At 42.1% G+C, this 20,120-nt stretch overlaps 1 protein-coding gene across 2 annotated transcripts; it reads left to right on the forward strand.

The window, feature by feature from the left end:
• Positions 1-452: 452 nt before the first annotated feature.
• On the forward strand, positions 453-13,701 carry LOC104602598 (phosphoinositide phospholipase C 2). Of its 2 annotated transcripts, none has more exons than XM_010266333.3 (9): positions 453-1,434; positions 4,046-4,242; positions 4,787-4,922; positions 5,023-5,259; positions 5,356-5,582; positions 6,283-6,400; positions 12,026-12,169; positions 12,285-12,371; positions 13,172-13,701. In XM_010266333.3, exons 1-9 carry the CDS (start codon positions 1,114-1,116, stop codon positions 13,463-13,465), a joined length of 1,761 nt encoding a protein of 586 aa, XP_010264635.1. In that variant the 5' UTR covers positions 453-1,113; the 3' UTR covers positions 13,466-13,701. The 2 variants fall into 2 exon arrangements, with proteins under 2 accessions (XP_010264635.1, XP_010264634.1); XM_010266332.3 differs by having other exon boundaries at positions 616-1,434; positions 5,353-5,582.
• Positions 13,702-20,120: the final 6,419 nt, after the last annotated feature.

Here is a 20,120-nt window from a genome sequence, read left to right on the forward strand (position 1 = left end):
GATTGGTCAAAATATTTTCCGTATTATATATTTCCCGAAATGTTATTAGACTCAGTTTGGAACTTGTATAAATACAAATATATAGGGCTCAAATCTCGTATTTTGCATTACTTTGCACCCTACGTATTTATATTTGTACCCCTTCAAAAGTCAAAACTAAACCTTAACAATGCTTCAATTTGAATGCGACCCTCCATCTGCTATGCTTCAATTTGAATGCGACCCTCCATACCAAAAACCAATGCACATCTCCTATTCACACACGGTAGCTGACTAGCTGTATATTAAAAACATCTCCCATCTCCCATAAATGATAAGCGGTTGTAGTGATGTATGGGGGGGAATGAATATGGATATTGTGTGGTAGGAGATCCCCCAACACACCAAAAAGGCAAAAACGGCCTTTGGCCTGGATTAATCAATTTGATCAGTAAGAAATGGTGGAGGATGGAAGGCTATGGCTCTAAGATCCATAGTTCCATACTATACATCGTAACGGTTTCGGACCGAACACCACAGCCGTATATTGGGAGTGAGATATTCCAGATGTGCGGCTGTAATGCAGCAGATCCTGACCTTGGTAAAACCACAAAATATAATATAAAGGTCAGAACTCAGAAGATGCGGGACGGCGGGACCTACAATCGTAAAGTTTGGGTTGGCTTCGCTCCTTTGATAAGAGAAAGAACTCATCGAAAATACGAAAATTTTCATAAACAAAGAGGCGTGGCCTTCTCATCCACCGTAAATAGGATTCTTTTCTCTTTTCTAAAGGAGCTAGAGTTTTCTTTGTAAAGTTTGATGCGATTAGGATTGATGCAGCAACTCCACTGTGCTTTACTCTACTTCCACCCGCTCTCAGCAATTCTGCTACAAACATCGAAAACGGTTGCTCACTTCGCCGGAGCAGGAGCAAAGCCAGCCAGCTCTTGTTGGTGAGAAGTGGAGTGTTGTACTCTGGATCCCATCTATCTGTCTCTCCTTGCAACAGAGTAGCAGAGCCAAGGAACAATCTCCTCTTACAGTTGAAGATCCCCCCCACCTTTTCTCCCCAAAGCCATCGAACTATTAATCTGCAACTCCACTCATCCTTTTCTCTTTCTTTACGAGATAATGGCGTCGAAGCAAACTTATAGGGTTTGTTTTTGTTTCCGGCGAAGGTTCAAGCAGACAGTGGCTGAAGCTCCGGAAGAGATTAAGGCCCTTTTCAACAGGTACTCAGAAAATGGCATCATGAACGCGGATCACCTCCGTAGCTTTCTGATCGAAATTCAGGAAGAGAAGACGGCGAAAACGGAGGATGCACAAGCCATTATCGATAGTCTCAGAGAGCTTAAGCATCTCAATATCTTCCATAAAAAGGGTATCCATCTCGAAGCCTTCTTCCGCTATCTGTTCGGCGATACTAATCCCCCTCTCTCGCCTTCTGTCGGGGTAATTATACTTCTACACTTTGTTTCTTCAATTTAATTGTGCTCTTGTAGAATTTTTTTTTGACATCTGGTTTTGTCGTTTCCTTTATAGCAGTTTATGTTCGTGTTGGTCAATTGCCCTTTCACTTATCACGATTTGTTTTCCGTGTTCATATCGTTGAACTGGATTTTCCCTGTAATGTACCAATTTAACAAAAACATTGTATTTCTTCAAAACGTTGGAAATGCTGAGGTTCTCGTTGACACAAAAATATAAATATTTGTTGGATTTTTTTTGATAGATAATGTTTGTTGGATTAATTACCACATGTACATCTTATCTTGAACCAACTGTGCATAAAACATCATCAATATCCTTTTATGGTGCTTGTATTGGTTGATCTGATACCGCCTTGAGCTGTCATCTATATACTGCTTATTGCTTATGTACCGTTGCAACTTGCATCTATGTATGATAACAAGTTAAATCAAACTAAATTACGAACTAATATCTGAACTAAAGAAGCCTATTTCCTAGAGAACTGGGTTCATTTAAACGTTCCAAATTATAAACTACCAACTCGTACATAGAACAAGTAAAAACCAACTGATGTGGTTTATATTTTGAGCGGACCTCTCCCTCCTTATTCAATACAGTTTCACCATTTATTAAAAATTAAAAAGAAAATCTGATGCTGGTTGAGTAGAAGAAAGCTTAAGGTTGCTTAAGGGAATTGGTGGGATGGGTTCTACTGGGATTTTATGCAAGAACAGGGGCTGGCTCTTTCTCAGTTAAAAGTGAAGGTTAAGGGCTGGAAATGATTCAATTCAGCATGTTATGGGTCACATAGACTGGGTTGACTTGGCGTCTGTTTGGCATCAATGCCATTGCTCCAGAAGACGGCAACACATCAGCGCCATGTTGGAAAAAACAGTGCTCCAGGAAACGCCTGTTTGTTTGGAACCATTTTTCCATAAAAAATAGTCCTCCAGGAAACACCTGTTTGTTTGGAACCGTTTTTCCATAAAAAAAAATGGTGTTCCAAGCCATACCTTGGAAATCGGGAAGGCATGGCTTGGAGAAACGCCGAATTTGGCATTTCCTGGAGCTGCAGCTCGTTGCTGCCAATGGGGACATGAGGTGGCAGTGACAGGGACATGATGTGGCACTGGATAATAGGTACCAGTGCTGAAAATGTTTCCTGGAGCATTGGTACCAAACAGAAAACGTTGCTGTTGCCCCAGGAAATGTCCTACCTGGCAGCAATGTTTCCAACCCACACATCAGCAACACCATTTTCTAAGAAAACAGTGCTGTATCTGCAGCATCAATGCCAAACATGTACTTGATAAACGTATGGTTTAAGGGCTGAAATAAGAATAGCTAGGTATTGTTCTCAGATCAAGTCTTGTTAAAGGATCCTGTCCTTCAGCCTAGAAGCATTGACAAGGTAATTTTGGCAACTTAACCTAGAAGTCACACATTCATCATTCTTGAAGGTCCTGAATCCATGTGTTTACCTTCCTTTTCCTCCCATGACTAAGGCCTTTTCTTGGGAAGCTACTCTTAAAATAAAAATATTGGTGAGATGTGCCAGCATTAGATGGAAGACCTGGGTCTTATTACCTCATGTGTGTGTTCATTGCAAGATAAGTTAGAGTGCCAACCATTTTTTTCCTCCCTCTTTCAGTTCTTTTTTTTTTTTATCAATAACTTTGAAAAGATTTCAATAATTAGAAAACTTTAGGATACAACAAGAAGTTGTGAAAGAAATCAGTTCTCGTGAACCTATTTACTCCATATTCCCCTAACTAGCCACTAAAAGAGAAAATATGACAATGCACAAGAAAGAAATGATAGCATTTTTTCTTGAAAAGAAGCATGAAACACCCTCAAAGATGTAATTACAGTAATAGTGTATTAACAACAAAAGATTTCTTGGCTCCTTATTCTGTAGGACTCTATTATAAGAGGATGAAAATTGGTAGCAAGCTCTACTGCAATGGTAACTAGTTCAGAAAGCGTGGTAACAGTGGTAACCACCAGAAAGAGGGAGATAATACTGGTACTGTGGTAGAGAGTGTAGAAATAATCAAACAATATTGGTCCTGAAATCAGCAAACTCCATGGCCAACAAGGCAATGAAATAACAAGAGAGGGGTTGGGAGACCCCAGTTGTATTGAGTGGCTAACAATCCAGATTGATGGCATTTTATTTCATATGTATTGGTTCTGGATTGTGTTGATCTTGGTCAAGGGTTATTAATGTGTTCCTTGGTCCGTTTCTCTAATCAGATTAGGGATTGCACCTCTACTTTTGTTCTTTGTATGACTATTAATAAAGTATTTTTGTGTATGTTAATGATAAAAATATAATAGTTCCCAAAGCTTTCTTTTTTAAAAGGTGTCTATAAGGTACGATTTATATTAGACACATTGCAAGGTAGTTTAGGCTGAAATTTATCCCTTGAATAAAGGATGATATTTCACTATTTCTTTGCAATCCATTCAAACCATGAATTACCTATATGTACTTGACTATGTTTCTTGGATTTGTCTCTCTTATTACTGATTTCACAAACCATGGAGATCTCTAGCTTTCCTGGTGACTGACAAAATGCCCCTTTTCCAGGTGCATCATGATATGAACTCTCCATTGTCCCATTATTTCATATATACAGGGCATAATTCCTATTTAACTGGGAATCAACTTAGCAGTGATTGCAGTGATGTCCCTATAATAAATGCACTGCATAGGAGTGTAAGAGTGATTGAACTAGATATATGGCCAAATTCTACAAAAGATAATGTGGATGTTCTTCATGGAAGGTATATATTTAATGTGCAAGTCAAATCTCTATCATAGTATTTATTTATTTGTTTGTTTATTTTGAGAAAGGATGACTTTCATTAAAACTCAGAGCATACTGTGTCCATCTCTTTGAGCTATTAGTAGCTCCTTCTGCAGATTCTTTGATATTCATGGTGCATTTTGGAGATCAACCTTTAATACATCTGAAGAGTAGACAATATCAGTGGAATCAATGTGGTTAAGCACTGATTAGCTGTTTTGTCCTCTCTATTCAATGTGATGGCTAGTCGGTACCTAGGTGTTGACTAGTCAATAAAAAGGATATGTTCTTAAATTTAAGATATTGAAGAAGTTTCATAAATGAGTTAATATGAACTACAATTCTGCAAAAATAAATAAATAAATAAAAGAATGACACTGAACATTTAGTTTACAGTGATTGTTTTGCAAACTGGGTAGACTAGGATAGGGAATCACAGCCTTTTTTGTTCGCTGATCTTCTCAAGCTGATATAATTGCATCCTAATTTCTCTTCCAAGTAATCTGGTTTTCTGCGTATAGGACACTGACAACCCCAGTGGAACTCATAAAATGTTTGAGGTCTATTAAGGAGCATGCCTTCTCTGCATCTTCATATCCTGTAGTTATAACTCTAGAAGATCATCTTACTCCAGATCTTCAGGCTAAAGTAGCTGAGGTAAGCATGTATTTTCATTTTCTTCTTTTAAGTGTGCACATTAACCACCATTGTGGTTTGCAATGAAGCATCTTATGACTGCAAATAACTTCCTTTGTAGATGGTCACACAAACATTTCAAGATGTGTTATTTACTCCTGAATCAGAATGTTTAATGGAATTCCCTTCACCAGAATCATTGAAGCAGCGAATTGTCATATCGACTAAACCACCAAAAGAGTATCTTCAGGCTAAGTTAAAGGAAAGTGATTCACAGAAGGGGAAGGACTCAGCTGAGGAAGAAGCCTGGGGGAAAGAAGTTCCTGACCTTAAAGTTGAACTTGAAGCTGTTGATAAGGTGCATGCGAATCATAGTTTATGGTGTTGTTATATTTGTTTTAGACATAGACAAAGATGATGTCTGTTTAATTGCTCACTTAGAATTTTACAGCAGAATGGTTCAGATGAAGCAGAGGACGAGGAAGATGCTGATGATGGAGATCGGAAGTTACAGCAGAATACAGCACCTCAATATAAACATTTAATTGCTATTCATGCTGGGAAGCTGAAGGGTGGATTATCTGAATGGTTAAAGGTGGAGCCAACCAGAGTCAGGCGTCTCAGTTTGAGTGAACAAGAGCTTGAGAAGGCTGTTATAACCCATGGAGCAGAAATAATCAGGTAGTTACTAAGTTTTTTAACAAGATTCATTTGAATGAAATCTTGTGCACAAGCTCATTTGTGTATCTGTGTCAGGAAACTGGATAAATATTTTTTAATACTTTAAAACATTTCAACAGTCCAACTGTGAACATTTGGAAATGATATATGAGATAGCTACAAAATTTCACTTTTGCACTATCCACTCTATTTGGGAATATAATATGCCAATCTTGGTACTTGGTAGACTAAAAAGTCATTCTGCCTGTGGCATGTTGGTGATCATATGGTGTACAATGCAGAAGCTGCCTTCAAAAAGTCCTACCTTTTGGGAATTGGTGCTCTTCAGCTATTGGTCAAGCAACATGTTCATAAATTGATTGTTACAATATTGTGATCCAAGCCTTTTCTTCCTGGCTTCAGAATTCTTCTTAGAGGGGTCAAACAATAATATACACAAAAATCTCCCTAGAATGATCTCTTCTAATGTTGGCCCTCTACTCCCTTGAATGCGCATTGCTTATATGTATGGCATGGTGACCTAATAATCAACCCCAAGACATGTATGCTTCAGAGTTTAGATTTTTCTTCTCTTATTTATTCTCCAATGCAAATCATGTCTGAATTGATACACAAACTATAACTAGTTATGCGCTTTTTTTTCTAATCTTTGTTTCCTTTTTTTCTCCTGATGATTGATTGATTGTTTGGCTTGTTCTAGGTTCACACAGCAGAATTTGCTGAGAATATACCCAAAGGGTATACGCTTTGATTCATCAAACTACAACCCACTACTTGGGTGGATGTATGGAGCTCAAATGGTTGCCCTTAATATGCAGGTTAGGTTTCCTCTTTGGTACATTATTTTGTAATTCTTTTGTTTTCTGATATTTTTTTCATGTTATTACCATCATCAGTAATTTTTCTTTCCTATCTATACACCCTAATGTCATTCCTTGTTTGACTCGAATCCTAAAACTAAGATCTTCACTGTGCAAAGCAACTGTTTGGGCAAAAAGAATTGCATGCAATATAAAAAGACTTCCCTTTTCACCAGGACAATATCTTTGGACAGTAATTTCCTTTGACAAAAAAGGTGAATCCAAAATGAAGGAGCCTCATTGAATCCTCTGCCCTCCTTGAGGGGGTAGTTCCTTCAGTTTGTATACAGGGAATCCTCTACCTGGCACTGCACTTGGATTAAAAAAAAATGATGATTATGATCATCATCATAAGCAAACTACGCCACTTAACAATAATTACAAAGAAAGCTGAGCTAGAATATCAAGCCATCATTGCCAAGATGGAGTGTAGTAGGTTGTTTTCTTTTGAGACAGGGGATTCCAGTTGCATCATCAAATAATATTCTGAAGTCTTGGAGAACATCTGTAGTTAGGGAGGTAGTATTATTCTTTAGATACATGCATAGATGGCAAGGGCATCAGTTGATCCATTTCCTTTATACTTGTGATAGTTGATAAAATTAATCCCTCTGCCTGCTTCAATAAAATATTTGAATATTAAAAAGTCATGCCTCAAGATTTAGGATAAGCAATGGTAAGATATCACGTATGGTATCCAGGGTCATTGAACTTCCAATTGAAAATTTCTGTGATAGTATCACAGTTCTCAAGGTTTGCACACATGATCTAAAGGTATCTGATGAGGGCAGATTTGGCCCTCCAGTGAAATTGCGACACATAGCACCTCGTGACAACTAGGCGACGCCCAGGCAACAACTTACCAAGTTGGTGTCCCACTCGGGCACCGGCCTGGCCGACCTGGATCAGCCTGGCACATGATCCGACCTAGCCGACCTGGATCAGCCCGGCACATGACCCGACCTGGCTGACCTGGCAACCCATAAGACGCCCACCGATAAACTTGGCATGCATACCCCACGAGCTCGGTAGCTCACCAAGGAGCTCGGTAGCTCACCAAAGAGCTCGCCAAGGAGCTAGGCTCGCCACCAAGGAGCCAGGCAGCTCGGTAGAGCTCGCCACAAGCAGCTTGGCATAGCCCAAGGAGCTCGGCATAGCTCCCCCAGGCAGCTCGCCACTTGTAGGGTAGCTCGGTATAGAAGAGTAGTTTGGCGTATCGCAGGAAGATCTCCTGCCTGACAACCGTACCTGACAGATCTGGTGGCAGCGCCCACATCTCTTGCCAGGCGGCGTCGTGCCTGTTGTCTCTGAAAAGCATGGCACGCTTGACGAGTCCGTACCCTGCAGCAACAGCTTGCACCTGTCACCTCAGTCTTGGTAGTAATGGCTTGGGCAGTGGCGGTTACGCCTGATGTGACTGGGCACCACTATATAAGGACTCCGACCCCCAAAGCCAAAGGGGGGAGGGAATGGAAAAATGGAAGTAATCCCTGCTCTCTATCTCTCTCATTTCTCTCCAAGCTCTCTGCAATCAGAATGCTAACTTAGGCATCGGAGAGTCCCCGCCGGGTAAACACCCCCGGGTCCTCTGATTCATCTCTCGCAGGTTCCTCAGCTCCCGCCGCCTACAAAGAGGAGGAAAGGATGGAGTTCTTGTAGGTCCCTCAGCTCCCGCTGCCTACAAAGGAGAGGAGATCACCTCATGCAGAGGGCAGTCGAGTTGAGCTACACAAGGGAGCTCGTCACCAAGTAGCTCTCCACCAGGGAGGTCGTCACCAGGCAATTCTCCACCAGGGAGCTCGTCACCAGGCAGTTCTCCACCCGGGAGCTCGTCACCAAGTAGCTCTCCACCAGGGAGCTCGTCACTAGGCAGTTCTCCACCAGGGAGCTCGTCACCAGGCAGTTCTCTACCAGGGAGCTCGTCACCAGGCAGTTCTCCACTAGGGAGCTCGCCACCAAGTAGCTCTCCACCAGGGAGCTCGTCACCAGGCAGTTCTCCACCAGGGAGCTCGTCACCAAGTAGTTCTCCACCAGGGAGCTCGTCACCAAGTAGCTCACCACCAAGTAGCTCATCACCAGGCAGTTCGCCACCAGGGAGCTCCATCATCCTCTGAGTCACAGGCCACCTGGGAGCAGGTCAAATGACGAGGTACTTAGCCAAAAAAATTGATACATCACAAAAATTGGTACATGACCAAAAACGGTTACATCAGTATCTAAAGCCATAAATGCACAATTTAACTTGTACATGCCATAAGACCCATCATGGTATGCTACATGTTCCAATGATATGATTATTGCTGGCAAGGTTACTTTTCCACAGGAGTGTTTATTGTGTCTCCTTTGGAAATATTGGATTGGATCCTAGTGTCAGTCAGAGCAGAGAGAATCCATATTAGGTTTCCATATGCAAAATTGCAAATAAACTGTGGTGATGTGATCAGAATTGCTAAAGGAAATGATATTTTTTTGGCTGGTTGAACCTGTTAGAAGGTTATGTGGAAACACAATCCAGGGGAACTCTCAAGTTGGTTGGATCAGTTAAGACTGCTTCTCACTTGGGCTCAATGACTACTTTGTATCACTGGCTGAGCATCTTTTTTCTATTTTGAAAAAGGCAAGGTATACTATTATTGAATTAATCACTGATCAAGGTCCTTTGTACAAAGAGAAACTGTACAAGACAACCCACTATGGATCCCCAAAAAATCCACCCTCAAAAAAGTTATCTTCAGTTAATCACTGATCACTATATTGAATTAATCACCGATCACTGGCTAAGCATCTTAATGCCTGTAGATAAGGTGCACTGCATAATCATCAATATTGAAGAGCCACCTCAACTGACCATCAGTAGAAAATTAAAAAAGTTATCTTTGGTTGTCCATCTATCAAACAACTCATTTTTATCAATAACTTCAAAATTTTAGTAATGATAAAATAAGGTGTACACATATAGAGGAGCCCTACGTAGATATCCTTCCCTCTCTTTTTTATTCATAACTGTGACTAAAACATTTTATCTCTACTCACCCCTTATTTTGCTAGAGAGTTAGTTCTGTAAAATGCAGGGGATGAGACTACGAGGGAAAATAAAGCTGAAAACTCCAAGGGATGTGAGAGTCCATGTGAAGAGGTGGAGATGGTGGAGCATGGTTCTGTTTTCCAAGTGTTATTGGAAAATTGGGAGTGGATTTAGGGAGGAAAAGAGAAACTTCTATGATAGTAGGATCTAAAAACGATGATGGTGCTGCGGTATTTGTGAAAAAACCAAAGAGTTCAAATAGTGGTCATTTAGTCTATGTTACCAAAGTATTCCATTGGCTGAAGGAAAGTCTTTGTGGGGTAGGTCCTTGTAGTAAGTACACGAGGACTTGTAAGAGGAAGGGGGTAAAAAACAGAAATAGAAACCACTCAACCAGAACCTTATTAGAAGCAGCAGTGACACAGAATTGGTGAAGGGAGAGGTCGAGAAGAAGACAAGACCATTCTCTGTTACACAAAACAAAGATGTATTATTAGAAGAGGAGGTGTTTCTGGGGAGAGGTCGAGAAGAAGACAAGACCATTCTCTGTTACACAAAACAAAGATGTATTTATTAGAAGAGGAGGTGTTTCTGGGGACTGAGATGGAAGTAGAAGAAGATGAAAATCAGAAGATGAAGGAGAAGATGAGGAGATGGTTATTGATCAAGTAAGGAAAATAGGGAAAAAGATGGATTTGGAAAAGATAGCGGAAACTGAAGTCCAAGCAAATTACTGAGGATATCTTTTTTAGGAGGGGAAGAGTTTGTGAGAAAAATGTTTCTGGAATTGGAAAAGAAGTGTCCGTTTTTTTTGATAAATAAATGAACTTTTTATTAAATTGGAAATATTATCACATACAAGCAGCCTTTGGAGAGGCGCGAGCTGCGATCTCTCCACTAAAGAAGAAAAAAAAGTAATAAGTTACAGTTGTGCCCAATACAAAACTTCCCTAGCTGCCCCTTGCTTGGCTAGACAGTCTGCCATAGCATTTGCTGATCTCCCCACTCATTGTATTTTTAGGTCCATGTTTCTTGTCAGAACCTTAAACTTTTTAATTTCATTCCTGAAGCACCAAACTACTAACTTTGGCCCTGGGTTCTGCAACCAGCTTATAACAACCTTTGAGTCACCTTCAACTATTAGCTGGCTCACCCCTAATTGAGCTGCAAACTGTACACCTTGCAGGGAAGCAAACATTTCTGCTCTAGTAGAGTCTCCCACTCCTGTAGGACCTGAGAAGATAAATATCACATTCCCGACTTCATTCCTCAATACCCCACCTAACCCAGAGGGACCCGGGTTTCCTAGACTGCTTCTGTCAAAATTCAACTTCAAGAAGCCTGCAGGAGGTGATGACCAGCTTGTTCTCACTTTAGTCTTGGAAAAGGAACAACTTGCCACTGCTGCCCAATTCCTCCAAATGTCATTAAAAGAGAATTGGTGGAACAAGTCCAAAGATTTCAGCTAATGAATCACCCTAACCAAGACACAGTCCTTTATCTCTTGAAGGTTCCTTTCCTTCTCCAAAAAAGTTCTAGCATTCCTTTCTTCCCAGATTGTCCATATCAATGCAGCTCTTGCACACCTCCACATGATTTTACCCCTTTTCTGTTGCCAAACAAAAGTAGATGGATCAAAAAGCTTTCTTAAATCTGGCAAGTTCCAACTGCTCCCAAACAAAGAGAGAAGCCAATCCCATAACTCTGCAGTAAATGAGCAAGAAATTAACAAATGATAGCAGTCCTCACTCTGAGATCTGCACAGGATGCACCAGTTGGGGGAAATACAGAGAAAAGAAGTGTGTAAGGGGTAAGCTTTTTCTGGATTCAGTGATTATGGTCATGGTAGAAAAGTTTTAATATCTTAAGGTTTAGGAATGGAATATTGTGTTCTAAGGGGTTCTTGGAGGGTTCTGGTGTTGTGGGCTCTGAGTTCTTCTTTCTTGTGGGTGATAGTTTGTCACCTTGTTTGTAACCATCTTTTATTAGCCATTTGAATGTTTTTCATTTCATTCCTGTAAACCCAAATATCTTTTTCTTTGCTCTGCAGCCACCCTGTTACAAGGTGTGAATCCCCTTCAATCAGCATTTCATTGATATTTTATATCCTTTACTCTTTGTGCTCCCTCCATTACCGCCATAATCTCAGCCCTTAGTGAATCACCCACTCCAATTGGGCCTAAGAATAATGCAATAGTATGATCTGTCTCTTTCCTGAATATGCCTCCCACTCCTGAGGCATCTATAAAACATCTTTTATAAGTAAGCTTAAGTAAACTAGGTTAGGTAAAAGAAACTTATAACTAATGATAAGTAACTTAGGGGATAAGTTACCATAAGCCTACTGATGCACCAAACACCACCTAAATGAATGCTGTTTTTCAATTATTCTCTGTCAAGAAAGTACCTACTTGATCAAACTAAGAGATATTAGTTAAAACAATAACCGAGGTCACATGTATGGTATAATATGATATATTAGCTGGTATTTTGGCCTATGGCAATATTTTTCCACTCAAAGAGAATGAAATGTGAGCATGTGGGATTTTCCTTGATAGGGATATGGAAGATCACTCTGGTTGATGCATGGAATGTTCCGAACCAATGGAGGATGTGGTTATGTGAAAAAACCTGATTTTCTATTGAATGCTAACAAGGCATTTGATCCTAAGGCAACATTACCAGTAAAGAAAACCTTGAAGGTGAATGAATCTTTCCTGAGCTTTTGACTGTACAATATAGTCTAATTGTCTTTTTTTTTGCTGTGGGTCTTATCTCAATACTAAGTTTGGCTTTGGTTTTCATGTTTGTAAACAGATGAGAGTATATATGGGGGAAGGATGGAACTTTGATTTCAAGCGCACACACTTTGATAACTACTCCCCGCCAGACTTTTATACTAGGGTAAGATTATAAAAAAGTGACCTCAGTTAGAAATCTCGGATTATTTGCTTGCCTGAATGGGTCCATCCATCTGGTTATTGCAGAGTACATGAGTATGTGCATATACACGTGTATTTATGTATATATGTATGCATGTAGCATGTACATATACACACGTGTATGTATATACCTACATTGTCCGTGTGCAAGCACTCATGTGTGTGGACTTTATATCATCCACTTGATTGGATTTTATATGCAATAAGAGGAAGTGCGGTTGGGTACTCCAGAGAATATTCAAAGGATCTGATTATATGGATCATAAAGTTTGATAGACTTAATTTAACCTGTTTTTGGTTTGATAGTAAATAAGAGTGAAACAGAAAGTTGAGGGAAGGTTCTTGAAGGGATTTTATTCTATTTCTCTCATTTTTTATTTGGAACCTAACATAGTCTAAGGAGATCTAAACTCAAGGTTAGGTCCAGGTCCATGATAATGAGTATCACCTAACTTACATAACATGAGATCCAATGTCATTGTTTTGATGTTGCACAGTTTTTGGAAAGTAAAGAATTTTCATCACAAAATATCTATATATGGATATTCTTTAGCATCATCCTGGAAACCCAAGGAGATAAAATTCTCACCACTAGACTAAAACGTGGCAAGGTAGTATGCTACATTTTTAGCATCTCTGACAGCAGGCAATCAAAGATAACATCGAAGAGACAAGGGCCATAATCTTCCTAGTCCAAATTAAAGTTGACCCTTTTTGTAAAGCTATGTAGGAAAGCATGGTTACTGATCTGGCAAGCTACAGGTTGGGATTGCTGGAGTTCCGGCTGATTCAGTAATGAAGAAAACAAAGACAATTGAGGATGACTGGACACCAGTTTGGGACGAGGAGTTTGAGTTCCCATTAACTGTTCCGGAGCTTGCTTTGCTTCGGATTGAAGTTCACGAGTATGACATGTCTGAGAAGGATGACTTTGGAGGTCAGACATGTCTGCCCGTGTCAGAGTTGAGGACGGGGATCAGAGCAGTCCCACTGCACAGCCGTAAGGGAGAGAAGTACAGCTCCGTAAAGCTTCTGATGCGTTTTCAGTTTGTTTGAGTTATTTTAATCCTGTTATGATACCTCCGTTCTCTGTTTTGTATTATATGAAAACGTATCTTCTGTAGTTGGATGTCTGTATCATTCATAGTGTTGTGCATTCCAATAAATTATTGTTTCATCATGACGGAGGGCCATCTTATATAGTTTCAGTTATACTTGCAGAGTTGTAATCTGATACGTCTTGTGTGATCTGCTTTTGTTTATTCTTAGAACTGAGTTTTTATTCACTTTTATTTGACGTCTGGTGAGGTAAGCCACCACAACTTACCATTTTCGTTTTTACCTTTTAATCATTGTATGTGTGATGTGTCTGGCAGAAATCATGGAAAAATTAGACGCAGGTGTCTGCTTTCTTTAGAAGAAATTCTTCTAGACATTCCTTCCTATTCTGCAGGAAGTTTGGATGTGAATTATTAAAGCATATAAATCCGAAAGAAACAGTACATTCACTGTGAAGAGGCATAAATGAATTTGGCCCTTTCTTTTATTTTGTACCTTTTTTTTTTAATTTGTGGGGGTTGGGTGGGGGGAGAGAATTTGTATTCATCTCCGAAAAATAGCCTTCACCGAACGGAAGCCATCGCCCTGAAAGCTGCTTGATATACCACCTATTTCCCCTGGCCATGAAATCAACTCGTGAATTGTTGCAGGCAAGTTACAAAAGTTTGTCTCTCTTGGTCTCCCATCCCATCTAAATTTCCATGACCTCTTCCTACAGCATTTTACAAATACAGTTGGCTAAGTTTCATTTGTATGAACAGATGCCTTGCATCAAATAAAAATAATAAATGATCTGGTCCAAACAAAAAAATAAAAAACAAAATTAGGATTTCAGAACCCCTAAACTTAGCAGAAGTATAGGATCAAAGGTAAAAGTGCTCAATAACTTAGAGTATCTGACATTGTTTAAAAAGAAAATATCACGATTACACTTTTCCCTAACTGTTCGGCCAACTGCAAAGGGGATAAGGTTTCATAGAGTTATTCCTTCTTTACCGAAGCCACTGTCTGTCTAGTCCAGGAATGATCAGGGTGATGTTTGGTTCCATTGCTGTTGGCACCCGTTCAGCGCTAAATAGGCATTTTTCTCAATGGAATCTGAAAAGGTTTCTTCCAGGTGTTTTTCACTGTTTGCACATGTGGTGCCTAATGGAACCTATTTGTAAAAAATGCGAAGAAATGTTTTTCAACAACATTTCTTGTTTTTCAAGAAAATTGCTATATAAATGGCAATGAAATTAAACAACCCCCCGGATCAGTAAAATTTATCAATAAAATTGCTGGGAAAACCCGGCTTTAAATTGTAATGGGTTACAACTTACAAGGTGCAGACTTAGAAAGTTTTTTTGTTAGTTTTAAAAATAGGTTTAATGTATTAATGTCTATAGGATTTAGTTGTTTGTTTTATTTTCTTCTCTTTGATTGTTTATTGTTGTGGCAGTTTCCTTTCGACCAAATAAAATGTCTGGAGGATTTAGAAGTTCATGGATTAGAGTGACTAAATTACAAATTTTTGAATGAAAAACTTGCCATTGTTTCTTGTATTATATTTTCTTACTTATGATATTTCCTAATCGTATATTAGGTGTTGAATGATTCCTAAAAGCCCCCATGGTGTTGAACCATAAATCTTTTATATTTTCTTTTTTTTGTGTGTGTGTGTTATTTGGTTATTGGCTTTTTCAAATATTATGCTAGATTATCTTCCTATTTTTTAGGATTGTAGTATCTTATTTCATTCTGTGGATATAGAAATTTGCCTCCATTGCAAGCCCTAATTTTTCTGAAAGAAGCTTTATAATTATAATTTTGAAACCATCACAATTTAAAAATTCCATGCAATCCATTTGTATCAAATTAGCAACTCTGATCACATGCTTTTGAAATGAAATATAAATATACTTGCTTCTAATTGCTTTTAAAGAAAAGGGGTAGTACTTCAATAATTGGTTTATTATCAGTAGGTATATGAACTTTCAATGAAGTTAGGGGCTAGGCTTGGATGATGGTTCAGTTTTTGGTTAAAGCTCTATGCACATTAGTGGTTTAGCCTTTATGTTAATCCAACCCAATAAAAGTTGAGTTATGATCTGAGATTTTAAAAAACGGGAAGAAGGTTGGGTTGGGTTCAACTAAAATTAACTTAAGAGTTAAATTGGATTGAATTAGTGTTGAACAAATTTAATTAAAGTTTAAGTTAAAATTAGATAAATTGAGTTGAAAGTTAAGTTTAGGGTTTAAAACTTAAGCTTGGATTAGAGATAATTTCAACCCCACCTAACCTGGCCCAACTTACGGCTCTAGCTGCGATGTGATATGAGAGTAGTGTGAGGATCACTCTAATGAGGTAGGTGTACATCCGGATTCTGGTGTCGGGGAGTACCGACAAATTGTAAATTGAAATGAACTGCTGGGAAGACAGGAGCGAGAAATAAGTGTTATTTTTTATATAAAAGAATAATTAATAAGGTTTACGGTCAACTTTATGATTAAAAATAATTAGTGTATGCAATGTAAACCACTTCTGTTGTATGCCCAACGGTGACTGACGACGGAAGGTAGGTATCTTAAAAGTGACCGACTGACTGAGAGGAGGTTTCTCATCTTAATATCCCGCGTTTAACACGTTGTTTCCTGTGTTTAGTTTGGTAGAAAATAATAAAACTTTGTTGCCTCAAGGCCCTCAACCAGTCAGCCTTCGGTTTCTCTGTTGTTTTTTTCTATTGTCATGGATCGGAGGTCGACCTGATTAACTGTAATAAATAAGCCTCGGTCCATATTGGCGACAAAGTCGACCAAGACACAGGCAGAGGCTAGAGGCAACGCCCACGTGTTAAAGTCAAGTCAGATAAAAGGATACTCGAATTCGAACTCGAGTACTCGACAACTCGCAACTCAAACCTGTTTTTTAACTTTTTTTTTTTTATTATTTAATCGAGCTCTTTTATTAGTCAGAGACGTCCCACCCCGCGTTCCGACTTCCCACCTGGTGGCTGCAGCCTGCTGGGCATGGTCGGTCGGAGCTCGGATCGTCTGTCCCGAGGGGACACCAATGGCAATCGAACACGTCGTTCTTAGAAAATTTCAAAATTAACGGAGTCCAGACAATCACGGCAGTCTGGATTTCAAAAACTTGTCAATTTTGGTTTAAGCGTCTTTGGGGATCCCAGTCTCTCTTCTCCATTTTCGTTTTGCATTCTTTCCCTCTCCTTCACAATGAAAGTTCTTCTGCACAAACATCATCGTACATCGCCATTGCAATCGAGCCACTGTCGGTCGTCCGCTGCCATAGCCGGACTTGATGAAGGAAGATTTGGCCCGACCTTGTAATCATTCAATACGTGGCAAAGGCAAACAGCTTGGCACAACAGCGCACCCAGGGCGCAAGCACCAAAGGAAGGAAACTAGCAGTTCGAACTCCCCACAAGGAGTCCGAACTCCCCACCAGCAATCCGAACAAGGAGCCCGAACTCCCTACGAGGAGCCCGAACCCCCTACTAGGAGCCTGAACTCCCTACGAGGAGCCCGATCTCCCTACTAAGAGCCTGATCTCCCTACTAAGAGCCCGAACTCCCTACGAGGAGCCCGAACTCTCCCTTAGGCCCCGAGCCACACAAGGCAATGACCCGAACTGGCCCGCCTCATGGCAGTTCGGGACACTCCCCTATCCGAACTCAAGACTTCACCTTGCTCGCCACTCCAGCACTTCGCCTCCAGGACGCCGAACTGAACAAACGTACCATACCTGACACCGAGGAGGTCCGTATCCAAGGGCGGCGCACCTGACTGACTTGGGATCTGATGCTTGACAGTCGCCCTTCAACGGTCACCTGCCACCGTCATCGCCAGTCGCAGAGATGGCTCCGACAAAAGGGAGCAGTGGCGGTTCTGTCCAGCAGAGGGGATGACACCCGAATTGGCAGGAGCCCAGAGGTAATCATACCCGACCTGACAGAAGCTTAGGAGTGAGTGCACGAGGTGGTTATAAAAGGCTCCCTAGCCCCCAAGAACAAGGTATGTGAACTTTGCGCCATCTGGTTCTATCTTGCCTTTGAGAGAATTCTAACTTGAGCTTCGGAGCATTCATACCGGGTTCCCCCCGGAGCTTCCTCATCTTCCCTGTTTCAGGCCCCCTGTAACTCCGTTCAGAGGCAAGGTCGTTGATAGCTAGGACCAGCCGGATTGCGCACCATCAATTGGCGCCGTCTGTGGGAATCGCTTCTAAAAGCCTCCCTCTAAACTCTCATAACCTCTTTTCTCCAAAAACCCCAACACTCATGGCTTCTTCTAGCAACGCCGGACGTGGTACGGAGACAAACACCACCAGGGAACAACTTCAAGTCCCCGTGGTGTGCGTCGGACAGTTCACCATCCCCCTTTCAGTGGATGGGATCCCCAGCTTGAATGCGCCACAAGCAGTGGCGCCCGTAAACCTTCCTGCCATGAGCATCCCCTTTCCTCTCCCTATCGAAACAACCTTTATTGAACCAACTGCTGTCCCCCTGGCAACCAGCCGGAACCAGTTGGACGACCTGATGCAATGCATGCGGGCAATGCAAGCCCAAATGCAACAATTCCAGCAACATCAGCTCCAGCAGCACCAAATACTGCACAACATCTCCCAGTATCACTATCAGCAGCAGTTCCCCCAACTGCCTCTGAACCAACCACTACTTCCACCTCGACACCCTGCTCCGAAGCCGGTTAAGGCCTCCCCTCAGGATGGACGCCCCCACCAGGGAAAAGCCTCCCGACCCCAGAACCCCCTAACAGCCAGGCCTCATCCCCAGGCCGAAGAGAGAGAAAAATCACCCCCACCTCGCAGCTCGCAGGCGGGTCAGGAACCTCGCCCGCAAAGTCAACACCTCGGCGCTCCAGGCCCGAGTTCCCGCTCACGGAGAACCGATTCAGCGCCCTGGCAGCAGACTACCAGCATTCCGGGCCCATCGAGCTCGACAACACAGAGGCTAGCAGCGCCAGTACCAGGCCCACTCAACAACGAAGGCATCGGCGAAGTCGCCAAACTGCCACCCGTGTCCTGCCCGAGCTCAGAGGTAAGAAAGAGACGAGCTCGGACGAGGTAAAAGATGCCCTGATTCTCTCAATTCCTTCCCCCCTCGCATCAGAACTCCTGGCAGTCCCCATGCCCAGAGATTTCAAGCTCCCACCTTTGGACAAGTATAATGGATCCTTCGACCCCAACGACCACGTTGATGCTTTCCAGTCCCAATGCACCTCGCTAGGGCCAGTGAATCGTGCATGTGCGTGGCCTTCACCACCACCTTCAGGAGGGTAGCCCGCACTTGGTACAGGAACCTGGCCCCCAGGCCGATAAGATGCTGGGCCCAGTTCGTGCAGGTCTTCACCGCACACTTTGTCACCAGCAAGCGGTGCCCCAGAACAAAGGAAAGCATCTTCGGAGTAGTCCAGAGAGAAGAAGAATCCATCAGGGGCTACATCAAGCGGTTCAATGAAGCGTGCTTGCAGATACCACGATTAGACCCCGCGGTGCAGCTCGCGGCGGCCAAGAGAGGAGTAATGCACAAAGAGTTCAAATGGCACATGGTAGCTAACCAGCCCGCAACCATGGCCGAATTCCTCAAGCTCGCGGATAAGTTCATGAGAACAGAGGAAGAAATCAACCAACAGACCGAAAGCGGGAACGAGAAAAGAAAGAGGGAAGGCGAGCCCTTCAACCCAGTCGACAGAAAAAACCCGGCCCGGGAGCCGAAGCCGAACCAGTCGTTCTGATCTCCCTTAGCAATTCGGACGGATTACACGCCGTTAAACATGAGGCGGACCGAGATCTTAATGACGATCAAGGATGCCCCATACGTAAAGTGGCCACCTCGCCTAAAGGGGAATCCGAACGAGAGAAATAAAAATTTGTACTGTAGTTTCCATAGAGACCACGGTCATAGTACCGAGTAGTGTAATAATCTTCAGGACGAGATAGAGGGACTCATCCGTCGCGGATACTTGAGGAATTTTGTACAGCATGATAATAATAATAATAACAATAAGGCAGGTCGGCAAGGGGGGCATGGAAAGGATGCCCTCGAATCTAGCAGCAAACCGGCCGAACCGTTGCAACAACAGCCTCTGGAAGAGAGGCCAGTTCGGGGAACCATCCATGTAATAGTGGGAGGTTCGGTGGTAGCAGGGTGTATTTCGGCAGCGGCCCAGACGTCAGTTCGCGAAGCAGCCCAAGAGAAACAGAACCCCCCAAAGAGACCGAAGACTGAAGAGTCGATCTTCTTCACGGAAGACGATGCGCGAGGGGTCCACTACCCCCACGATGACGCGCTTGTCATAAAACTGAGGATCGGCGACTTCGAGGTCAGGCGCATACTCGTGGATTCGGGCAGCTCGACGAACATCCTCTTCAAGTCAGCATTTGACCAGCTACAGTTGCAGAAGAGCGAGCTAAAGCCCGCGAACACTCCTCTGGTGGGTTTCAGCGGAGAGGAAGTCAGGCCCCTCGGAAAAATAATAGTACCTGTGGAAGTCGGCACATGGCCTTGTGCGGTCAGACTCAACCATGATTTCCTGGTGGTCGCGACCCCTTCCCCATACAATGCCATAATAGGGCGGCCAATTACGCATATCCTGCGGGCAGTGGTCTCCACATTCTATTTGGCAATGAAGTTCC

The sequence above is a fragment of the Nelumbo nucifera genome, chromosome 2 (genome assembly GCF_055504915.1).
Source record: "Nelumbo nucifera cultivar China Antique chromosome 2, China Antique-T2T, whole genome shotgun sequence".
NCBI lineage: Eukaryota > Viridiplantae > Streptophyta > Magnoliopsida > Proteales > Nelumbonaceae > Nelumbo > Nelumbo nucifera.

Excerpts from the sequence above, each read along its gene's own strand:
- LOC104602598 (XM_010266332.3), top strand. The coding sequence starts at position 1,114 with ATGGCGTCGAAGCAAACTTATAGGGTTTGTTTTTGTTTCCGGCGAAGG. Across the intron at positions 1,435-4,045 it reads CTCTCTCGCCTTCTGTCGGG|GTGCATCATGATATGAACTC; the intron begins GTAATTATACTT and ends CCCCTTTTCCAG. Across the intron at positions 4,923-5,022 it reads TTCAGGCTAAAGTAGCTGAG|ATGGTCACACAAACATTTCA; the intron begins GTAAGCATGTAT and ends CTTCCTTTGTAG.